The following is a 22,630-nucleotide window of genomic DNA, read 5'->3' as shown; positions in this document are numbered from 1 at the left end:
GCTTCTCTCCGACTGGGCACTGGCTGTCACGTGTAACAACGCGCGCGCGGCTTCGTTCTGCGTGTGCGCGCGCGCGCGCACGTCGCCGTAAATCAAATTCTCTCGCGATGGACACGTGCTAATAAGAGACGAGAACGACAGGAACGCGGCAACGCAAGATACAGGACCGCTGTTCTCCGGAGACACTTCGTTTCCGCCTCACCGCGATGTCGAATCAATCGCGCGCATCCGCGTTGCAGATTTTGCCCCGTGGAAAAACGACTGCTCGCGGAGAATCTCGAGATGAGCTGTCGTCTAATTATGAAAATGTTTGCGTTATCATCTTATACATTGATTTTTTTATTAATGTAAAATACGTTATTTATTTATATTGAAATTAAACTAACGGGACTGTAATAATTGCATTGGAATAATTACATCTTGTAAAGGAGAGTTGTTGAATGTGTACCACTTAAGTTATATGTTTTTTTATTTTTTATTTGATTTATACGCTAAATGGATTTGAACTGGAAATGGTAGTTTGATGTTTCGGACATTTATTATATTACATGTTTGACTTTTGACTAATAACAAATTAGTTTGTTATAAATCTTTTAGTAACATGTTGTAAAAGGTATAATTTAGGCAATAAAAATATAAAATTAATAAAAGAAAATTATTTATTAATATCTAATTTTTATAATTTATAAAAAAAAATTAAATATGTAATAATTATTAAATAATAATAAAAAGACAAGAACGTCGAAGTAAAACTGGTTTGAATTTATTTTTGCAGTTACATTTATATTTATTATTGTCAATCGTTTTTATCTTGTAGTGGAACAATTTAGGAAACTTGATAGATTTTATAAAAATATTAATCTAATCTTTATAATAATTGCAAATATGAATGTAAAAATTCAAAATGAAATTGTATATAATTACATTATTATTAACTACATAGATCAAGAATTATAAATATCAGATGTACCTGATTTTTTTAACGTCACTAACACAAAGACGTAACTTATTAAATCTTTATCTATATTACTCTTATTTATTTCTAAATGTTGTTTATCTTGAGTAATATAATATAAAATACTGAGATACGATTTAGACGACCACACATTCTCCAACTCTCATCTATTAGTCAGTTGAAAGTTAGCGACACATTCGTAATGGCCATGCACCTTTTATCGGCAATAATTTCTCTCCCAAAGAAATATCTCGCGATCGATCCCAGATATCAAGTCCGAAATTTATCGTCGAAGAACGTTCCCTTTGGAAACGGGTGATTACTAATGCGCTGCGAAGTCGACGAGAGAAGGAAATGCGAGCAGGTGCGGCGCGGTAATTGCAAACGTTTGATATTTAATTACAATTTACCCGCGCGTGCTAGCAGCGAAGCCTCTCGACGTCCGATGGAATCTCCCTTTAGAAACAAAATATAATTCCCCAATTACTTCAGTGGTTCGCGAACGCGACGTCCTTTGAATTATGGACCTCGACTTAATTACGTTATTAATTATCGCGGTTAAATGCGGAAGACCGCTCGAATCGGCGGACATTCCGCGCACGGTCCGCGCCCTGTCGGAGCCGATTAAGCGGCTCGGCGAGCAAACTCGGCTCCGTTTACGCACTGCAGTGAGAAAAATCCTAAAAGGAGGCGATTTTTCGTTATAAAACGTGTGCCCGCGGGTGCGTTTTATTGCACAATAAAATCAATTGCGTTACGCGATAACGCGCGTATAATTCACTCGGGATATCCGTACTTTGAGCGCGCGTACTAATAGTCGTCGCTCGATTTCCACGCGGAAGAAGAGGTTTATGCCGACGTGCACACCGGCAATTTTCTCTTTTACTCAAATATTGGATCACCGAAGAACATATACGGCTACCGATACAACGATAATAGATGCGCGTCTGCCATTAATTGATGGTAATTAAAGACTATCTCATGGACGAAACTATCGCGCGCAACGACTGTTCGACCCGAATATGTGCTCCGAGTCGACAACGATTTTGCGATTTAACGACTTAATAAAGCCGCAGGAATAACGGGGTGGAAGGAAAAAGAGGATCAGCCCGGAGGAAAGATCGGGGTCTCTTCGACGGTACGAATCTGCCATAAGTCGGCGTGAGTTTATGCTCGCGCAGAGGTATGCCTTTTTTCCTCCTCGCTGACGACTATCCTCCTTCTGCTTATTATTTGGATCTGACACTCGGACATACTTGTAGTGGTCATAAAAGCCAGACTAGAGCAGCGAAGGAGCGCGGGAATAGGGGGGGGGGGGAGGAAGGACCAGAGGACGAGAGAATCGACGCATCGCAAGGTGTATTGGCTACAATCGGCTACATCGTGTTAGTGTGAGAGCTACGACCGTGCGGACCCGCTTTATTATTTATTCCGTCGCGACTCGTAAAAAAGCCTAGGACGCGGATTTATCGTGGATTTATCATGGAAATATTGAAATGAGAGACACTGTGGCCAGGAGTCTCATCATGGGAGCGAGAGAGAAAGAGAGACCGCAGCCACCTTTCCCTTTCACCCTACGTCAACATACACACGAGTCACTCACCCCCGCACACAGCCCCACTCACACCCGGTCTGCCGCACGCCCGCCATCCGACAAAAAGCTGACCACCGCAGTCGCTTTACGAGCCGATATATTTTATTCGAGGTAAGCACCGTCCTCTCTGGCACTTACACCTTCACCCCCTGCCTGCCCAGCCCTGCCCCGTCTTGCATCTATCGTCTCTCCGTTCTAAGCCGGTCACGATTCTTCGCATTTGCGAAACCGATTTAACAACCAGATGGTTTTAGATCGAAGTTTTGATCCGGATGTAATGTCGTTGATCAGCAAATTGGGATTTTATCGTGGATTATTCGAAAAATTTGACCGTTCTGGTATAGTCCACGATATTGCGATGATTCGTAACGTGTTTGTATACATCGTCTGAGTTAAGAGGGGCGAAATTAAATTCCGACGCATCTTCACGACAACACGTGAAGATTTTGATTGTTATTTTGCCGAAATCGAATCAAAGTTTCTCAACGCGGACGCAACGTTGTTGCCCTCTCCTTCGGGGATAATCCGCGGCCCAAATTGGCAGGATTACTCTCGCCGAAGACTGGGCCACGTCCTCGAGATTGCCGGGATTACGCAGCTGTAACGCACGTCGCACGGGTGAGGTTCTGTCGCGCCCACCACGTGCAAATACAGGTATTATCGGGTATTACGCCGAGTGCGTGTCGTGTGCGTGAAGGAATAACGTCGTAGTCTCGTCGTCGTCATCGTCGTCTCACGGATCGCGCCGAGTGGATTTGCTGAAATCGTTCTGGGGAAGAAAGAAAGAATACCGTCCCTCGTGTCGATATTAAAGGTGATATAATTCGATCTACGAGAAATAATTCGAAGAGTAAAAGTAATTTACTCGGAGTAAAATTCGCGCCCTATTTCGGGGATGACGGGATCCGTAACCTTTAGAAATATGGATCATATTTTTAGGGCCGCCTTTTGTTCTTCATTCCCAGGAATGATCATCGCGTGTCCTCCGAAGAAAAACTGTGTTTCTGTCAGTGTCAGTAATAGAAATATTTTACACCTTTGCGGGGGTCCCCGAAATTGAAGTCGGTTTACCTCGAACTATGCGTGCAGGCTCTCGGAAATAGATATATAATCGCGTTCGTCTCTATTAATGCCAACGTCGACATCGATGGTGATCTCACGCCGCGTCCGTGGTTTCCCACAATTTTTTTTATATACATCACATATGTACTTTAATCAAATTCTATATACTGAGCAAACATAATATGTGTACATTTCGACTCTAAATGTAAAACGTTCAGCTAAAAAATAAATTATAAAACAGCTGAAACAAAAGTTATTGCGATTTCTCACGTGATGATATAACGAGTATTTGCAAATCACTTTTAGTACTATTCGCAATCTATTTTGTAATAAAATAATTTTTTATTTGACACAGGACAATAAAATGTAGGTATTATCTCTTTAATTCGCGCCACGCGGCTCTTTACCGAAAATATAACCGACGAAGCATCCGCGAGATCCTAAAACGCAAATAAGTAGGCCACGTCGAAATCGTAATGTTCCCCAACGCGGCATGACATAAAAATTAAAATTAGAACCCGAGAGACGGAAAGAGAGAGAGAGAGAGAGAGAGGAGAAGATGTTCGCGCACCCCAGCGAATATTATGCAAAGCTACGAGCAATAAAAATAACATATTGCGACCGAGAGAGGTATAAGTTTTAATCCAATATTACTAAGATAAGTCTCGAACCCCCGCCCGGGAGAGAAAAAGATTTCTTTTGTGTAACGCACCCCAGCGTTACATTGTGGTTATTAGAAAGTGCTCTTTCTCTCTCTCTCTCTCTCTCTCTCTCTCTCTCTTTATCCGCCATAACGTCGAGGGGAGAGACTTCCTTCGTTATTCCTCTTCCGTGTAACGGCACAAGGATGCATAAAATCATCCGCGAACCATATCATATGCGAATGCCTTTTTATTTCTGCACTTGTCTTTCTATCTTACTGAGAAATTCTTGGATTTGAATGCTTATGCTAACTCGCATGGTAATTGGCGAGCGTGGAGGATTGATAGCGGTATATTTCATTACGTTATCTGACCATGAATCGCGACGTGCAACGGGTCTTCATTAATATTGTTCTGCTGTGTCTATAATCAATTAATTTTTTCCCAATTAAACGATAAATCATTATTAAATCGAAATTAGAAATTATAAACGCGATATAATATTACATGCAATTTTCATATCGTATATGATGTACAATATGTAAGAGTACATACGAGGAGTATATCTACCTTGGAGTATTCACGCATTCCCTTTCGCCTTTTTCCCGCTCAATGCACAAAATCGGACAAATCCAATCTGACTAACGGTATCGCGCGGGGGAAGCGAGAGAATAGGGAAAGAAACATCAGCGGAAACGGAGAGATAGGCACGTGGAATCGAAGGGCGAGTATTACGCGCGTCAGTCGTAAAAATTTATAATTTGGAAAATATCGCGCGGTGATGGCTGCCGATTTTCGTCCGGTGTAGCGACCGGGTTTATAAAGCGGCAAATCGAAGGACCAGACCGTAGTGGGAGGCGAAGGGGTGAGAAGGGAGGGGGAGGGGAGGGGGGCGACGACGACGACGATAACGGCGAAAGACTTTTGACGAAAATTGAAGTCGTTGTTATGACGGGAATTGCACGCGACGAGGCTTTACGAGGGGACGCTCTCGCCGACGCTTTCGCAAGTTCCGAAAAAAAGACAGAGCGCGAGAGGATAAGAGAAAGAGAGTGTGATAGAAAGAGAGGACTCGGGGAAACGACAAGAATGGCGAACGAGAGCAGGGACACGCGGAAGAGAACCGGAGAGCGCGCGAAACACGATAATTCGGAAACAGAATGGTCGCTTGTATCATATAATATCGGCAGTGGTTCTCAAAGTTATGATCATTCTCAGGAAATTGAGATATTTCTCAAAGTTGGCGCAAACGGATATTTAAAAATTGCGAAAGTGACTCGTGCGAAGCGAATAAATTTTTTTCACGCGAATTTTAATGTTTTACAGCGATGGCACGCAGAAAAATATAAGCTGTAAGCACTAAGCGAATCAGCTAATCACATAAAGACCGTAGGCAATGACGTAAGCTGTAACAAATAAAAATATTGATTTGCTTATACTATTTACATTTTTTTTTATATCGTAGCTCTTATTCTTCTGAACACTAGCATTACCGAGAATTTATATCTATTGTCATTTTTATAAAAGCTACCAGTCATAAAAGCCAATTATGTAGCTGGGTTCCCCTAATAATACGCCGTTGACAACCACCGACACAGTTACCAGCAGAATGTAAACGCTCTTAATGTCTGATGACTGTATCGCTTGAAAGCAGATGTAAGGTCACACGAAACCTGACTCCGCAATATAGATCAAATACGGGGAATAGTACGGAAAAACCGGGGTGGAACTCTATGAGCCATGACTGAATCGGTGCTATTGTGACGTGTAAGGTCACGTGGCAAAGCGTAAAAGAGCAAGCAGCTCTCATCGAACCTACATTCGAAACTCCTTCGAGTCTCACTGATTCTACTTTGACTATGGTCGTACATTCGTAGAGATTCGACTCGTAAAGACTAACAAAGATCTCGTAAGAGACTCTGCGAGCTCTCTCGAGTCCTCGAGTAGTCTACTCGGGTTATTTTCCCATAACCCAATGCGGATGGCCCTTGTTTTCGGGACGCCTCGGAGTATTTGGACAGCGCAAGACGGTAGCGGCAGGATGCGATAAGACAACGGCGCCGTAATTCAAAGATAGTGTCGTGTTTGACTTCGGTATAGTGGGTCCTTTGTAGCTTTGTAGCCAGTCTCGCGAGAGACAAGGCGCGATATTTGCGCTTCAGCCGTGGCTGGAAACAGGAAACCGACAGCGGGGACACATAAAACCAGTGTAGTTTCGAAATGTCGGTTTCGCGTGCCGGTGTTCCAAAAATCCATAAAGAAGGAGAGAGAGAGATTGACTCTTCTACATATTTAAATATTTCTTTAAAAAAAGAGTCTGGACGTCTCAGGTATTGTAAAAAAATCACAAAAGGAACTTATGAAAGTGAAAATAATCATAACGCTCGACATTTTGCAAATAACCTTATACCGAGAAAAAAATAACTAGAGTGGAAATGTTGGTTTCATTCTCGCAGTTTCGCGCACAGGACGATATTCGTCGTTCTCCAAACATTCAATGTACAGTATACGGACGTTAGACGTATATGAGAGACGGCGGTGCAACCGCCGTTGTTGCAGCAACATCAGAGAGCATTTAATCCGGAATACCGAATGCGAGAGCATACCGCCAGCCCCGAGCGATAGATTTGGGCAATGCGCGAGAACGGGGTTGCAACCCTCGTCGGTCCGAAGTGCACCCTATCCCTCGGCGGGCCATTAATAATATACCCATATTGGACACAATTCACCTTGAAATTAACCGGCAGCCGATTGGTAAGCCTGGCCAAATTGACTTCGAAATTGACAATTTACGATCGCTCGCCCGCGCGTTTACTCGCCTGTCCGTTCATTCGTTCGTTCTCTCGTCTCGTTTTACTCATCTGAACTCTTTTCTGGCGAGCGTCAGGTAGCCATGACGTTGAATTCATCAGAATTCCATCGCATTCGCGATCAAGACTTGTTATACGTCAAGAAATACTCTTATTAAATTATAAAAATCATAATACACTGTTAATAGTTATTGCGATAAATGTGTTTATGTATATAAATGTGTTATCGCGATAAATGTTACATTAAATTATAATGTATTATGCGATTTTTCAAATATTTCGTATCTTAGCGATCGGATTCTTAAGACATTTTATTGTTAAAATGCAAATTTTTCTTTCACGTCCTAGAGAGGTCTCTTATCTTGATTTGTTAGTAAATGACACCAACTTCCCGTTATGTTGACAAGACGTCGACAGGAAGGCATCATAAGGAATTCTACAATGTGTACCGATTTAATGTGGCGTACACGTAGATAGGGGCAGGATGACACACACGCGATATTCGCATGACAGACCACGCACCTAGTCTACATCTTCTCTTCTTCTTCTGCTCGACACGCTCTTACCGTCGTCATTTCCATCCATCTCTCCCTGAACGTGAAACACGAATGGCAAATATTTGTGTTACAATGTAATCATCGTTCTGCCAATAACGAGCGAGCTTAGTGACGGAAAAAAAAAAAAAAAAAAAAAATAGCGGAACTCGGTAACGTCAATGGTAACGCGATTCGAGAAAACTAATTAACGTCGCGTTGAACGCCATCCAATTTGTCGTGTGCCAAATGAATTTGCGAATGGAGAACGCAGGCTGTTTTCTAACAGCATATGCGTTACCTTATTTCCTACCGCAGCGAATATACGCGAATATGAATTAATAACCGTAATTGCGCTTGGGAGAAACGATATTCATATCCGTTCCATTTGTTTCCGTATGAAGGAAGTTTTGGACGACACACAATGGAGGGACCTCTCGCGCATCGATTTTAATGGGGAATTATGGTTGGTTTATCGTCAGAGTTTATCGTAATGGGCGCAGGAACTGTCAGGTGCGGGTAGGAATCGCGAGAAAACGCTCACGTTAAATTACATCGAGGTCGATTGCGCGCGGAGCGGTGCCGCGCTTTCCACGGAAGCGGCTGCCGCATAATTAAGACAATTAAGGTACCCGCGCTATAAATCACACCGCGCTCATCTACTTAAGGCTAATATCAGATCGGCAATCTAAGCGAGTACCACTTCCACGTACAGTTAAATACATGCTCGATCTATCTCGTTCCACCGTACTCGCCGTAACGCTCGATCGCTTCATTTTTTTTTCCCGCTCGATTTCGCAAATTCCATCCGTTTGTGTTCGTTCGAATTCGCCGCTCGAAGTTAGCGCGTATCAAAACACGGGCAATTCCACCTGCGTCTTCTTACACCTTGATGCCGATCGGACGCCGGACACCTTTCCAGCAGCGAATTCGAATCATGAATTCGATTCGATCGATTCGATTCGATCGGCTCGCTGCGTTTTGTTGCGCCGTGTTTTTTGTCCGCGTTGCAACACACGGACTACGCCGGATACGGACGAGCGGAATGGTTGGAAGAACCAAAGACGAATTTCGAAGTCGATAGATCGTTAAACGCCCCATCGCTTACCAAAGCCATGTAATTCCCCGCGAGTCGCGCCGCGCGATGGGTCTCTTTCTCTCTTTCCCCCGGTTTTTTTTTCCTTCCCTCCCCCCCCCCCCCCCCCATTTACGTCTGTACGTTTCGTGTGTTGCCTTTTCTTTCTCCACGCATTTCTCCGATCCTTTCTTCCTTTCCTTGCCGATTCCACTGTCGATCGGTCTGTCCTTTTCACGCGGAGCGATCTGGTTCTCCACCGGAGGTGCAACGATCATTAGGGCGGGGAACGATCGAGATCGGGGGCATAGCACCTGGCCCGATCATCGGCAACTCTTAATGCCCACACGCAATTCCGAATGAGAACCCGGCCAAATACAATACAGAAGTGTGCGCCGCCGGATCTAATCGATCGATCGCACCGCGCCGCGAATAACGTACAAAACGATCGTTTGAGCGATAATTTCCAGCCGTCTAACCGTTTCGACCGCTCTCGAAAACTATACTCGACGCGACTCGCGCTCGTGAATTAAGTGCGGCGGACGTCTGTCTTATTCCGACTGTGTAAATCACGCGACAAGAAACGGACGGCTCGAGAAGTCGTGAAGTTTTCGATCTTCGATCGTTCGTTACGATTATGCCGCTCTAATTGCGGCCTACTCGTGTGTACATGATTTGTACGAGATACGCTGGCACTCGTAAATTCTTCCACGATCGCTTTCGCGGAGACATTTCTGGAGGAGAGAACGTTCTGAGGAGGAAAGCAACCTATATAATTATCTGGAACCTTCTGGCAACGGCATTGAAACCACTTTTTTAATAATTACTTTTACGATCTGAGAATATCAAGGACAAGCTGCCCGGGTAAGCCGATCGTGCGTTTACCGAAGAGAAACTTTTCAAAAATTCTTGTCTTTACATTGTTTATATATTTCAATTTCTTTCACGTAATAAATGATGATTTCGTAATAAAAGTTAATTTCCCTACCGTAATAATTACAATCAATATGGCGTAAGTTGCCAGTTGAGTTTTCTCCGAAAGACGGATCAGTTTTCACGATATAAAATTGAACGAACGGTAGCGCGGCCGTTGTTGCCGCAACGCGCGTTTATTAGCGATCTCTTGATTCCTTGGCCAACGGTTTGATCCACGCCCATGGATCAATCGTTGACCCGCCATTGTTTCGCTGCATAATGCACGAGGTATTGCGTAAATATCTGACTCGTCGGCAGGAGAAAACTTGTGGAGAAATAAATGTTGTATATTACGTGCGGAGGATTGTGTTCAATGCCGTACCTTTCAATCTTTAACGGATACTTGTAAAAAAAAATTTTTTTTTTTTTTTGCGAATGCAGCGTAAGTCGTTGGACAGATATATCGTTTCGACTCACGTTAGATTTCCGATCGCTAAGAAAAAGGTTTTAAACCGGCACTGCTCGCGCCGGCCGGCGCCTCGTTTTATTTCGCTGATCACGCGGCACGCAAACAAATGCGCATTATGCGGGGTCTAAACGCTCAGAAAGTGCGCTCGTGTTTTCGGTGTAACCTGAAGCTAAGCGGTTTAAGAGATCACCGCCGTATAAACCGGCCGTCTGAGAATCGTCTGGGGATCCCGCGTGCGTGAGAGGCAGCAGTGAAAAAGGGATGGGGCGAGAGACAAGTAGCAAGGCGAAAAAGAATGTCGTAGAGAGTGAGAAAGAGAGGGCGGAAGAAGTGGGAGGAGGACGGCCGAAAACGAAGAGAAGAGAGTGAGATACTGAGGAGGAGATGAGGAAGATTCTGGGCAACGAAGAGGCGAAGTGAGAGGGCAAGGCAGAAAGACGGGATGAAAAATTAGATTTACAAATCTGTCTTGACTACTATGAGATTGCTCGCTTACCGGTTAGTGGTGCTCAGCCTTCGTCTCGTTATTTCCCTAACGATTCTACACCGTGAATAATGTATGGTCGTGTGAAGGATGCATGTATATAATTAAGAAAACGATCCCGAGTCTCTAAAAATGCGTCTCGATTATCTTCGATGTGTCATTCTATCGAAGGCGATTAATTAATCGAAATTTAATTTATCATTTATATGGAGATGCATCGTGATGGGAAAGGTTGAGAACATTCGCGGTTGGGTGTTATATCGAGAGTAAAGAAAGGTAACAAGTCCCGGATATTCCCTCGCTAAAGCAAAATGCATCTCTGTGTATATGTGCATGTACATGCGTGTATATTTCGTGCGTAACTTCCTAAGTGTTGATGTGAATGCTTGGTATTGTGTGTGTGTGTGCGTGAGCGCCTCTCTGGCGCCTACCGCCTATGAAAAATGAACCTCCCTCTCCTGGGCGCACCAGTATCATCGTCACTATCGTACAGATTGTTTCAACGGAGATCTTCCTCGTCTGCTTCGCCGCCGACAAAGCTCAAAAGGTGCCAGTGACGCTCATCAAAAGAAAACGCCGGCCACTCGAAACGGAACTCGATCCTATAATAAAGCACTGAATATCTGGGAGAATAGATCGCGGAATCTTCCATAAGATTTATTTTTAGACAGTCTCGTGAATGCAACGAAAATCTTTCATAATTTATTGCATAATTATTTATTGCATAATTAATTACGCAAGTATTTTGCCATGTAAGTCTTAAAAGTAGAACTCACGTAATTTCATTCGCCCATTTAATGTTTTATATATTCAATCATTCGTGCATGATTTTATCGTATGTTACGTGAAGAAATGTTAATTTATAAAGATAATGCGCAAAACTTTGCAAATTTGTTTGTCAGTTTGTCGATAACGAGTTTGGAGTGAAAGTCACGTGTTATTTTCACAGATGATTTTTGTTTTCCCTTAGTCATGTAAGAGTCCGCTCTCGAAACGTTCACAAACGATCTACGTAGATTAGCCAACAAGATTTTCAAATTGGTTCCTCGGCTAGTGAGCCGGGTGTTCGTTTAATGGTTCGCGCGCGGTTTCTTCTGGGATGCCTTTCCTCTCGAGTATAATCTTGAAATCAGGACTTGAGATCCACTCGGGGTATTGCAAATAAGACTTATTTACAGAGGAAAGATCAGCAGGCGGTCGTTAAAGCAGTCGTTTCTACATACGTGTCGTGCCACGCAGCAGTTTCCAGTTTCACAGCTCACTACTCGATTCGTAATCATTGATAATTCGCAGTTGCGGTATTCTCATTTCTCGCGATACCTAATCGGCCGAGACGATCTCGATCGTACTAATGAATCGAGAGACTTACTTCCGTGCTTCGCGCGCGAGGGCTGATATTTCCTCCTTAATCTTCTCAACAGATAATCGGTCGCGATGAATATCGCGACCACGACGATCGGGGTAAGACATTACCTCGATGACGGGTGTCTCTAACCACAGTAACTCTCTCTCACTGTACAGCTCCAGGCCAGGAAGACCCCCAAAGAGAGCTTCCGTTGGGCTGAGCCTTGCGGCGAGTCACCTAGCCGCGGCGGCTGGCCATCATCCTCAACACTCCCTGAAGAAGCACAGACTGGACAACGGCGATTATTACGAGAACGGACATCTCGGTGAGTACTCGCAATTATATTTCATTTAATATGTGTAAAATTGCCTTAAAGTAACAATGGCTACGTTCAACGGACTCAACAGTTGAATGAGCGCTCGCTGTTATTGATGTATTTTTCCAGATCTCAAATGCTGATTGTATGATCTAAAAGAATACACCAATAACAGCGAGCGCTCACTTCAACTGTTGAGTCCGCTGAACGTAGCCATTGAAAGCAATTATATCTTATCGATGAATATTAATAAGATCACGAGATCTTTAGAATCATCTCTGCTGCACTGCGATCGTTATTTTAATTCGTTGTGTTTTATTGAATGATAAAACATTGTGTAAATTAAAATGTTCTGATTTTTGATCGAGATTTTCGCGAAATTCGAATTTATACGTATAAACGCATGCAGACGGTCGAGCGTGGGGTTATGCCAAATAGAGCACGTACGTGCAAATAGACGTACATAGCGAGGGCCACGCGCTTGATTACTGCCATCCGTATATACGCTCTGGCATACGGTGACCCTACCGATCAATTAATTAGGGGAATCAAACACACTTGGAGTGAGCAAATTAACTGCGACTGCACCGTCGTGTTGCGGCCTGCGGTGGCGGTCACCGATGCCCGGGATATCGTACGATCCCTTTACGTACGCAATTGATACTCGCGCTGATGTCTTCACATTCCCCATGCCGGATTCCGATCCAGGAAGTTCCTGTGCCATTCTCAATTTATCTCGTGACGTTGCTGCACCGCTTTGCGCATCGCGTTGCGTCGTACACGTAATCATTCGCTGATGATCAGATATTTCATTAATTATTAATACTTAGTATTATTAATAACATAACGCAATTAACAGTATTATATAATCTCGCACGATTTCGTTCATACTTGCGCGATATTCATCGCTCGCTGTGAACATCCCGGAAGATCGATAAACGCGCATACAATATTCATTGGTTTATTTGCGCGGACTCTCTTTGTGCTCTTCGATAGCGCTTTGAAGGGTGTCCGTTGGGACGCGCTTATTTCGCAGATATATTATCATCGGGGGACATACAGAGAGAGAGAGAGATATATAGAGAGGGGGGGAGAGAGAGAGAGAAATGGGGACGTTATTGCCGTCAACGCCGAGAGAAGGAAATCGTTAAATCACGTCATACGGCGGCGGCGTCGATCGACGTTCGGAAATTGTTTAAGCAAATAATCGCGAACACGCCGGCCGATCAATTTTACGGGCAAATACGTTTCACGGTGCAACGTTAATGAATTAATGCCGCGGCGCGTTCGCGCGGGTCCGCGCCTGCAGCCAGCCGCGCTCGTTCTCTCGCGCGCTCGTCGGGGTAAACGTTGAAACGGCCGGCAATTAATTACGGCCGCGCGGTAATTGTATAATTGTTTTACGATTGGAGCCGGTCCCCCTGCTCTCGCCTCTCGTCGCGGCCGTATCCCGGTTGCACTCGATCTGCTCGCTTAAAATATATATATATATATATATATATATACGATCGGTATATTATATAGTATAACCGTCCGAGGAACAAATTAAAGAGGTTGAAAACGTACGTAGGAAACGAGACGTGGAGAATGAGAGTCCAATATTTTTTTTTTCAATTTCGCCCGGTGTACGCGAGGTACTCTTCCCATAACGCAATTAATAAACTCAACAAGCAAGATCCGATCGCGATAGCGGGCGCGAAACATGCGTTTCGGGAGCGCGGCGCACAATGGATTCGGCGCTTGTGTGAGTGCGGTACCCGTGCGAGAATCATCGCTTGATACACATCTATGTTGTCTCTACGAAATTAAAAGCGGGGTAAAAGAAATAAATAGCGGGTGGAAAGAGAGAAGGTTTCCCCAAAAGCAGCAGCTGTGCGTTTATATAGCCGCATCATATGACGATTTGAATCACAAATCTTATCGACGGTACCTATTTTTAATTCGATCGGATTGGAAGATGATTGAAATTCGTAATTTCGAGAAACCGAATCTGTATAATCGTTCGATGTATCGATCGTGAAGGCGTTAATCAAATTGACCCGGCGTAATTTATATTACGTGACCTAATGCATATCGAATTGTTTATTAGCGCGCGAACTAAGTCAATTATCCGGTCGGTTTGGGCGTTTGGGCGAGTGTGACGAGCATTAGCTCAAATATGAGCGAATTTACTGTTAATAAATTTTCGACTTTCTCCTCAAGCACCCGAATATATAACACGTCACCGATGTCCGCGTGGTCGAGCAATGAACTCGATTCATCGGCGACGCCCGCGCGTTATAACTAATACATTACGTCGAGGGGCGTAATCGTTCGGTCGTTTAAACGGATAGAGGCGTCTCGGTGTGGTGGTAACGTAAATTTTGGGTAGTTGCTCGAAGAGCATGCGACATACATACACGTGCAGAAAAGAGAGAGGGAGAAAGGAGGAGTGGGAAACGTGTCGCCCTCGTTGGGTGGCTGGATGGGTGGTTGGTTGGTCGGTCGGGTGGATGGGTGGGTTCGGCTGAACGGGCCGCGGCTTGAAACGATGGTGTACTGCCAAGCGAATGCTCATAAAAGCATTGATTAACTGTTGGCGGTCGTAGGTCAGCCGGCACACGGCTGGCCCGTGTACCAATAAAACCTGGCTAATAGTGACCCGACATCGCTTCAATATCATGCGTCGCGACCATCCCGAACGTTCTCGTTGCCATGTCCGCGACAATTTTCACGCTCAATAACAATTGCGTAAAAGTCGAGGTCGTCTCTTCTCGTGTCAAGATTCGGCCTGCTCCTAATTCCAGAAATACGCGCGTTTCCCAAAACAATCCATTGGGCGAAATGATATTTCGATTGTACTATGAAATAAAAATAATCTATATAGATATTGGATGCTCGTTGACGTCCGAGAACACGTGCGTCTATACTTGTTTCGTTTTTAATTTGGAGAAGGATATATTCATACACGGTAAAATATACTCATATGTATTTGTATCATCACCTTGTTGAAGAGTTAATTTGATTAATTATATTTATTATACGAACGTACAATTTGATTAATTATATTTATGCTTATTAACTGATTTGTGTTAACTTACTATTGCGTACCTAAATATCGCGCCTGACTCATATATTTTGACGTTTTCTCATTTATTATTTGTCTAATTTGCAAGTCCTACTATACTTTTAGCTTGAAGAAGTAATCCGATGTGCTCGTAGAATTGCTTTACACATTTCCGGGAGTCACGCATATATAAGATTTTAATTGCTGCTGGCGCGCATGAGTACTTAATGAGCAGTTATGTTTTGTTGATGGTTTGATAGGGAGAATAGATTACTATGAATAGGTATCTCTCTTTTGACGACGGCGTTACTTGTATATTCATAATTAGATGTTATCAATGGATGGTGGAGAACTTAATAACTGGCGTTATTGCTAATTTGCTTAGTAATTACGAGTTAATATTAAAAATGGTAGATTATGTAATTAAAATTGGCCGTTTTTTATATAGCTTTATCGTTTCGTATTAATTTTCTAATCTAAATCTATCTTCGTTGCATTTATAAACATATTTGTTTCATGTACCTGAAAAAAATTAAAATCGCTGTATATATTATAGATGCGAAAACAAAGGTGTTAATTATCGGAAATAATATATTGTAAATTTATTTAGACATAAAAAATACTAAATATTGCAAGTAACATATTACGGATTAACGATCGTTGACAGAAGTATCAAGTATATATTTCGTGTGCTTGTGTAAGTTTGTAGCCAGTCCTTCTAACCGCGGGCCATAACAGCCCACGAAGTTGCGGTCGATGATTCCGACCAGGCCAGGTAGCCGCGCAAGATAATTAATGAATTGGGGAAACGATGACCGTGAGACGAGGATATGTGGATTGCATTGATAATTTTTGTCGGTTAACCGTATTAAAGGAATAGGTATCGGAACACAAAAGTCATTGGAGAACCCTGAAATTTTCCTGAGGTCCGGAATTACGCTCACACCGTGAGCGTCGAATAAAAAATAATCATTATGGTGAGAACGTCAAGAGTATAATCCATTTATATAGACTATTATTGTGCTATATTAATATTGGAATATAATAAAAATTTACTCACACGGTCAAACTTATCGAAACATCGTTGATAAATGATTGTTATTGCGGGCGGTGATTCCCATGATAAATTCAAAAGTGAACCTGAATTTTTTATTATTGATGGAACACAAAGTGAAGCAAAATAGAATAGAGAGAGTGAAAGTTTTGAGATATAGTCTCTATACAATCGGTCTATTATTTTTTGCCTTTGCGTTAGGTCAGTAACGATTCAGTCGATTTTCTACTCCTCATCATTTACAATCAAGGTTTATCGTTTCTTTATCCGGCACGATGTGGTCGCGCTTGATTGTTTTTTACGAGAGGAAACAAACAGAGAGCGTGCACAGTGCAACGAAAAAGTGGCTACATCTCGGTGGAGGCTGCGAAGGGAAATGTAAGAAGGCGCCAGAGTTAATCGGAGTAACAAAAGCACCGCATGTATTAACCTCTTCATTTTTGCAACGCCTTTACTGCACGACGCGTGACCGTAAATCAATCGTGCGTCAAGAATTTTCGCGTTTCATCACTTTTTACGTCGCGAGGAAAGAGCCCGTGCACAGCCGACGTTGCAAATGAAGACGTCAACGAGAGGAGGCAAAAAAAGTCGAAAGAGTTTGCACGTGCACGAGAGAGAAAGAACACGAGGTCTTTCTCTCTCGTTAGCATACGATGAGGAAAAAAAGAGCATTATTAATACAATACATTATTGATATCCCTTTTACCGTAAACTGCTTCCCGCAATCACGCGTCAGAAAAATACAACTGTGGGACCATCGCGTGAATGCTGAGGGATGTTCGATGGAGCCTTATCTCTGTGATTATATATGAGCCTTTCCTTTACGGCGCGGCGTCGAGAACGTGGCTAAAGCTGGCAGGAATGGTGAATCGCGGCATATCGTATAGAAACGCCGGTTTCGTCGCGGGAGACGCATTTGCAACAACGTTTCTTCGCACGACTTGTCGGTCCCGCGAGAAAATAAAGGAGCAGTCGACGGACACAAGCACGCACCAAGGGTGTACATATATACGCGTCGGCCGTTGCGAGGGTCGCAGCTATAAAATCTGTGCCGCCTTTCTAAAGCTCTCACGAAGCACGACGGAATTTTAGTACGACTTAATTACGACTGTCCTCGCGCTCTCCACTGTTGTCCTTTTTATTCCACGAAGACCTGGGGGCACATTTACGATGCTCCCGCGGATCCGCCCATCCACCGTAAGGTCTAGGATTCTTCGGGGATTCTGTTCCAAAGTTGCCAATCGTCCGAACGATTATTACTGTGTATATCTTGCGGAATTATGGATTTTAAGACTCAGCTATCTGAGGTGCCATATTGATTGTATGACATCAGATTAATTGCTTTATTTTTTAATTTTTTCTTAAAACGTAATTTCGTAATTCTGAAACTTGCAGTAAAATAAGTGACAAGCTGAGACATTTGTTTGATTTGTCACAGAAATGTAAAATAATATAGCGATTTTTGACAGCTGAAAAATGTATCATGATTACAGTAATTGTTATAAACTTTTATGTGACATATTTGTGCATATTTTACAGCGAAAAAAGTTTACTATTGATACAAATTTTTTTTAGTGATGCTAAGTAAATATTTACTTATAATAAATAAATATCACGTTATAAAAAAATGACAATTAAATGAAATTAACAGTCTTTGTATAAAATAAATGTTTATATTTAGTGAATATTTAGAACTAAATGTTTGTTAAATTTAGTTTTCTTCAGTGTACGGGTTTTAAAATTAAAAATATTTTTAAAGATAAACTAAAAAATAAAACTGCACGTAGTAATTAATCTGTCATCATATTATCAATATAGTGCCTCGAGATAGTCGAATTTTTTTTAGCCGTGTTTGCGCCGGTCATTGATTTATCGAAACTTAAGATACTCTGCAGTAGCTTTTACGTTCTAGAAAACTTTCTCCTTTGCATTTTATAAGAAAACTATTTTGTTCCTTTGCTATAGCGCGATATTTTCTGTATTAATCTATATGTTTTTAATGCGATTCGTGTATGGGACAGCGAGGTACGTTACATCGATCGCGCGTGCTCGAAACCGCAGAGTCCGACACCGACAGAGGAGATCAGCGAAAGTGAAACGCTTTTTGGGCAAAGTGACGGCAATTTCCTGCGATTAAAATCGCGACTAATTGGCTCAAAAATCTGTACAATTTCCGCACGCGGTCTCGCGCTGGCCCGGTGGCGCAATGGCGATGGCGTTGGTGGTGGGTGGTGGTGGTGGTGATGGTGGTGGCAGTGGTGGTAGTCAACAATTTACTCGTTAGTGGTCCGACGAGTGTGCCGCGCCGCTCAATTAACTTGCGAATCAACGAGCCAGCCGCTTTGTCCGCGCGCGAATATTTCTGTGTAATTCGTACGCGCGCGGCCCTCGTGACCAACAAACGCGCGCGATGCGGGAAATAAAAAGCGAGGGCCGGCCGGTGGTAACCACGGGGTGTGGGAGGGCTAACAGAAAAATAACAGAGCGAGCAAATGGGAATCGACACCGGGGCCGCTGTTTTCCGGCCGTAAAAGGTCGGCTCGACGGCGGCGGCGGGGGCGAATGTCTTTCGAGAGCGATCAAAAAATGATGGGCTCGTTTGTGCGCCGCAACCGGTGCTACGCGCGTGAAAACAAACGTCCTCACAAATTAGCCGTGGCCTCTCGTACCTGGAAATGTCGAATTTTACAACGTTCTCTGCGAGAGATCCCGATGTGGATCCCGCGAATCGTCCCCCGCATGAGCGTAATCCGCGCACGTTGCGCCGCTTTAACGGCGCGGCTTAATCTTTGCTTTAATAATCGCATAAAATGATAAACAACGTCGTCCGCAGACTGGTAAGCGCGGATGAATACGTGGAAAGCAGAACGATGACGCGCGGGCTTTAAAACGCTCAACAATTGGACTCACGTGGTACATATCAAAGAACATAAACCTGGTCATCATAAAAATTTTATAAACGTTCGTGGCTTTATTGCGACTACGTACGCGGAATTCTGTAATGTTGCTCGGTTGCAACTACTGCATCGATTGTGATGAATTTCTCTTTAGCTTCATTTGCTTTTATCAATTATTGATGAAATACAATCCCAATTAATTTAATTAATTGTTAATTAAAAATATCGTATTATTATATATTATAAAGAAAGAGTATGTAACAAATTTTTATTTATATATTTATTATTAAATAAATATATAATTAATAGTTATGAACGAACAGTATGATTAAACAATATGTTTATATGAGTTGGGTGATATTTTTTAGGCTAGATCGAGAATAATGAAAATATCTGGCGGGTATCGTACGATCGAAAAAACCGGTACTGTTCGCTCTCCTTCTCTCCCGCGCCATCGTCCTTCCCGTCTCGTTCTCTCCCTCTTTTTACGCTCGTCGATGCACAAAAGCGGCCCGTACCAGCTTCTGGATCCATCCAGTCAGAAAATATTAATAACAAAATATGATATAATGGGAGCATCTCCTGTGCGAAATACAATACAATGTTTATGCAGAGGATTAAGCGATGTTGCATGATCACGTGAAAAGTATCGACCCGGGTGGGACTGAACGAAAGTTCGCCACGCGGATAGCCAGGCCGGACTATTGCAACGCTGGCCGGCGGGCAGCAGAGGCAGATGGTTCGGGAACATGGGCCCCAGGTTTGATCCTTGCTTTTGATTAGCCCGCGGGAGAGATTTACCTTCGAGATTAGGCTCGGATACAATTTTTCGTGACGGCCAGAGCGATTTCGAAACGTAATGTTTTGTCTGTTTGTCTCTATCGTCTGACGTTTCACGCGCCTTTCAACAGACCCCTTCTTTCTTATCTTTCGAAAGAAATGGAATCGATCGAGACGATTGTACCTTGCGTGCAAACGAGTGCGATCATGCCTCGAGCATATCACGGAGAACAACACGCGGTAAACGTCGACAATTGGACGAAATCAATCGGCGCTCGAACGGCGCTGATAGTCGGATCGTCGAAATTTTGGGCGGTTTCTTCGAGCCAATAAATTTCACGTCGAATAAAATATGCGTCGATTTATATTCGGCTGGTCGGTCCTTTTTCTCTGCGGGATGAGCTTTTAGACGCTGAACGGAACCCGAAATCTGGCCCCGCGGGTACGATTGAGAGAGAGGAGTGTAAGAGGTCGTTGGGGATAGATAATTTCGCGAGACGCAGCCGCGATCGTACCTAATTTTATAAATTCGGAGTATGTTCATCGGAGGGCTTGGCCCTCCTGGAGAAGATCAGCGAGGCAAAAGAAGATCGCGGAGAAAAAGAGGGGGCAAGGGAGTAGATGGGATAGGAACAAAAGAAGATTCAAGATCCCCAACGGCCTCCGGGTTGGCACTGTTATATTATGCAGAGCGCCCGAAGACAAAGCGACAGAATACGTTGAGGAAATCGTTAAAAAGTTTACCGGACGAAAGGCCGGTGATCAAGACGAAGACGAAGGGGAAAGGAAGGGATAGAGATGACGTTAGCTTTGACTTGGATGAGGAAGAAGAGGAGGAGGACGAAGAGATGGAAAAGGAGAGAATGCAGGAGAAGAGAAAGAGGCATGTAGAAAGAGAGAAAAGGACGAGATCTATGAGAGAGATGATCGTCTACGAAGCACGAGGAGTGTAAATAATACTAAGGCTGATTGTGGGCGTGGCTGACAGAACTCTAAAAACCTTCGACTATATATCAAAGGGTTTACTGCCCTTGGATGATTCTCTCTCATAGCGAAGAAGAGACGTTGAAAGAACAAATACTGGACTGCGTGCAAGAGGAGTGGGATGAAGCAGAAGTAACTCTAGCGGCACACGAAGAGATAGAAGGGGAAGGGAGATCGAAGGCTGAGGAAGGACTCTGAGGATGCGGCGCGAGGATTCGGTGTAGTCTCGAAAAGGAAAGTCCTGTCGTTTCTCTCGTACGTTATTATCATTACCAGTGCACCGCGAACAGAATTGGTTGCTCTCTCTCTTCTTCCTTATCTCTCGTAACCTTCTCCGTAAGCTTCTATTTATCGACTGTAAGATGCTTACGTCTCAATACTCTCGTGACGTTCTCCACGACATGGAAGAACTGTGAGAAATAGCGGGAAATATTTTTTGTATACGTACAACGTTACATTATGTAGATAAGCATTGACTAAAATCAGTATTATTAACTTAATGTAACAAGTATTATATACGAATATTATTAGTAAGTTATTCAAGTTATAATCGTTTGCGGTTAATAAGACATAGATTTGTTTTGCTCGTCAGTCGCGGGATACCTATGCATCTCAATATGTTCCGTGTTGTCCGATCGATCGATTAAGAAGGATGGAGAAGGAAAATGAGGAAAGAGGAATACGGTAAAGCGGAGGAGGAGCAAGGAGGTGTGGATACCTATGGCATCCACTCTCTCCTCCGTTCTTTCCAAACTCAACAGACGTTGGAAGCTACCTCGATGGCTGCCCGCCTGCCTACTTGCTGGTCTGAGATGTTCGCCTGGTAAGCTGGCTGGCTGACTGGCTGGCTGGCTGTCTGACTGGTTGCTTGCTTCAGCTCTCGATTACTTGAAAAACCGGATTCCTTCTGCGCGAAACTGTGTTTCCCGTCTTGTGTTTATGTACCAACACACGCTCGGAGAACAATATTGGCTATTTCGTTGCATGTGTACATACCACGGCAATTGCACGTCTCTCCGTTACACTTCATGTTATCTTTAATCGGCCTAGATTCTTGCGCTTAGATAAACGTCGCGATCACTGACGTACTGTCTCAATAGAACGAGAAATCGAGAGTCAGGGTTTACGATTCGACGATCGTAACGGACGCGGAAGAGAGCAGCGGTACTCGATGAGTCGCGCTCTCGTGTCATCGGCCGTAGCCGGAGGGTCGGTGTTCGAGGGTTAAATCCAAGGGTTTCGAGGGAGTCGGTGTCAAGGGTAAACCTATACGTGCCTAAGCACAAACACGCCCTTACAAGTATATAAGCGTGCTTATGATGGAGCGGGATGAGCGTGGACTTGGTCGTTTGATAAGAACAATCGTGAAGATCGCGGGTATATCGAGGATAGAAAGGAGAAAGCGAGCACAAAGGGCATATCTTCCGAATAATTTCACGTGGCCCTCTATTCGCCGGTAGTTGGTCGACCGAAAGAAGCGCTCGGTCCTTTACCTAAAAGGCGAAAAGAACCGCAACGGCGAGTCGAAATCCCGCGACGCGCAAGCCTCGGGGGAAAATATTTTCAAAGATCAAACACGAAACTGGCTGCACTGTTCTGAAATAGTTTCTATTGTTATAAAATTTATGCAAATTTAATTTTCGCTCGATAAATTTATATCGGATGAAGAG

General features: G+C 43.5%; 1 protein-coding gene across 7 annotated transcripts in view; it reads left to right on the top strand.

Annotated features, from left to right (window-relative positions):
• dac (dachshund family transcription factor) overlaps positions 1-22,630 on the top strand; it is a 207,586-nt gene that overhangs the window by 78,447 nt on the left and 106,509 nt on the right. For 5 of the 7 annotated variants that reach the window (XM_018506306.1, XM_018506303.1, XM_018506305.1 and 2 more), the window contains one exon: positions 12,060-12,208. In XM_018506306.1, the coding sequence (XP_018361808.1) occupies positions 12,060-12,208 (149 nt within the window). The remainder of the gene's footprint in view (positions 1-12,059; positions 12,209-22,630) is intronic. The other 2 variants (XM_018506307.1, XM_018506302.1) reach the window with 1 other exon arrangement.

This window comes from Trachymyrmex cornetzi, unplaced genomic scaffold (genome assembly GCF_001594075.2).
Source record: "Trachymyrmex cornetzi isolate Tcor2-1 unplaced genomic scaffold, Tcor1.1 scaffold223, whole genome shotgun sequence".
NCBI classification, from domain to species: domain Eukaryota; kingdom Metazoa; phylum Arthropoda; class Insecta; order Hymenoptera; family Formicidae; genus Trachymyrmex; species Trachymyrmex cornetzi.
The sequence above is the reverse complement of the archived record's forward strand: the minus strand, read 5'-3'. Positions and strand labels throughout refer to the sequence as shown.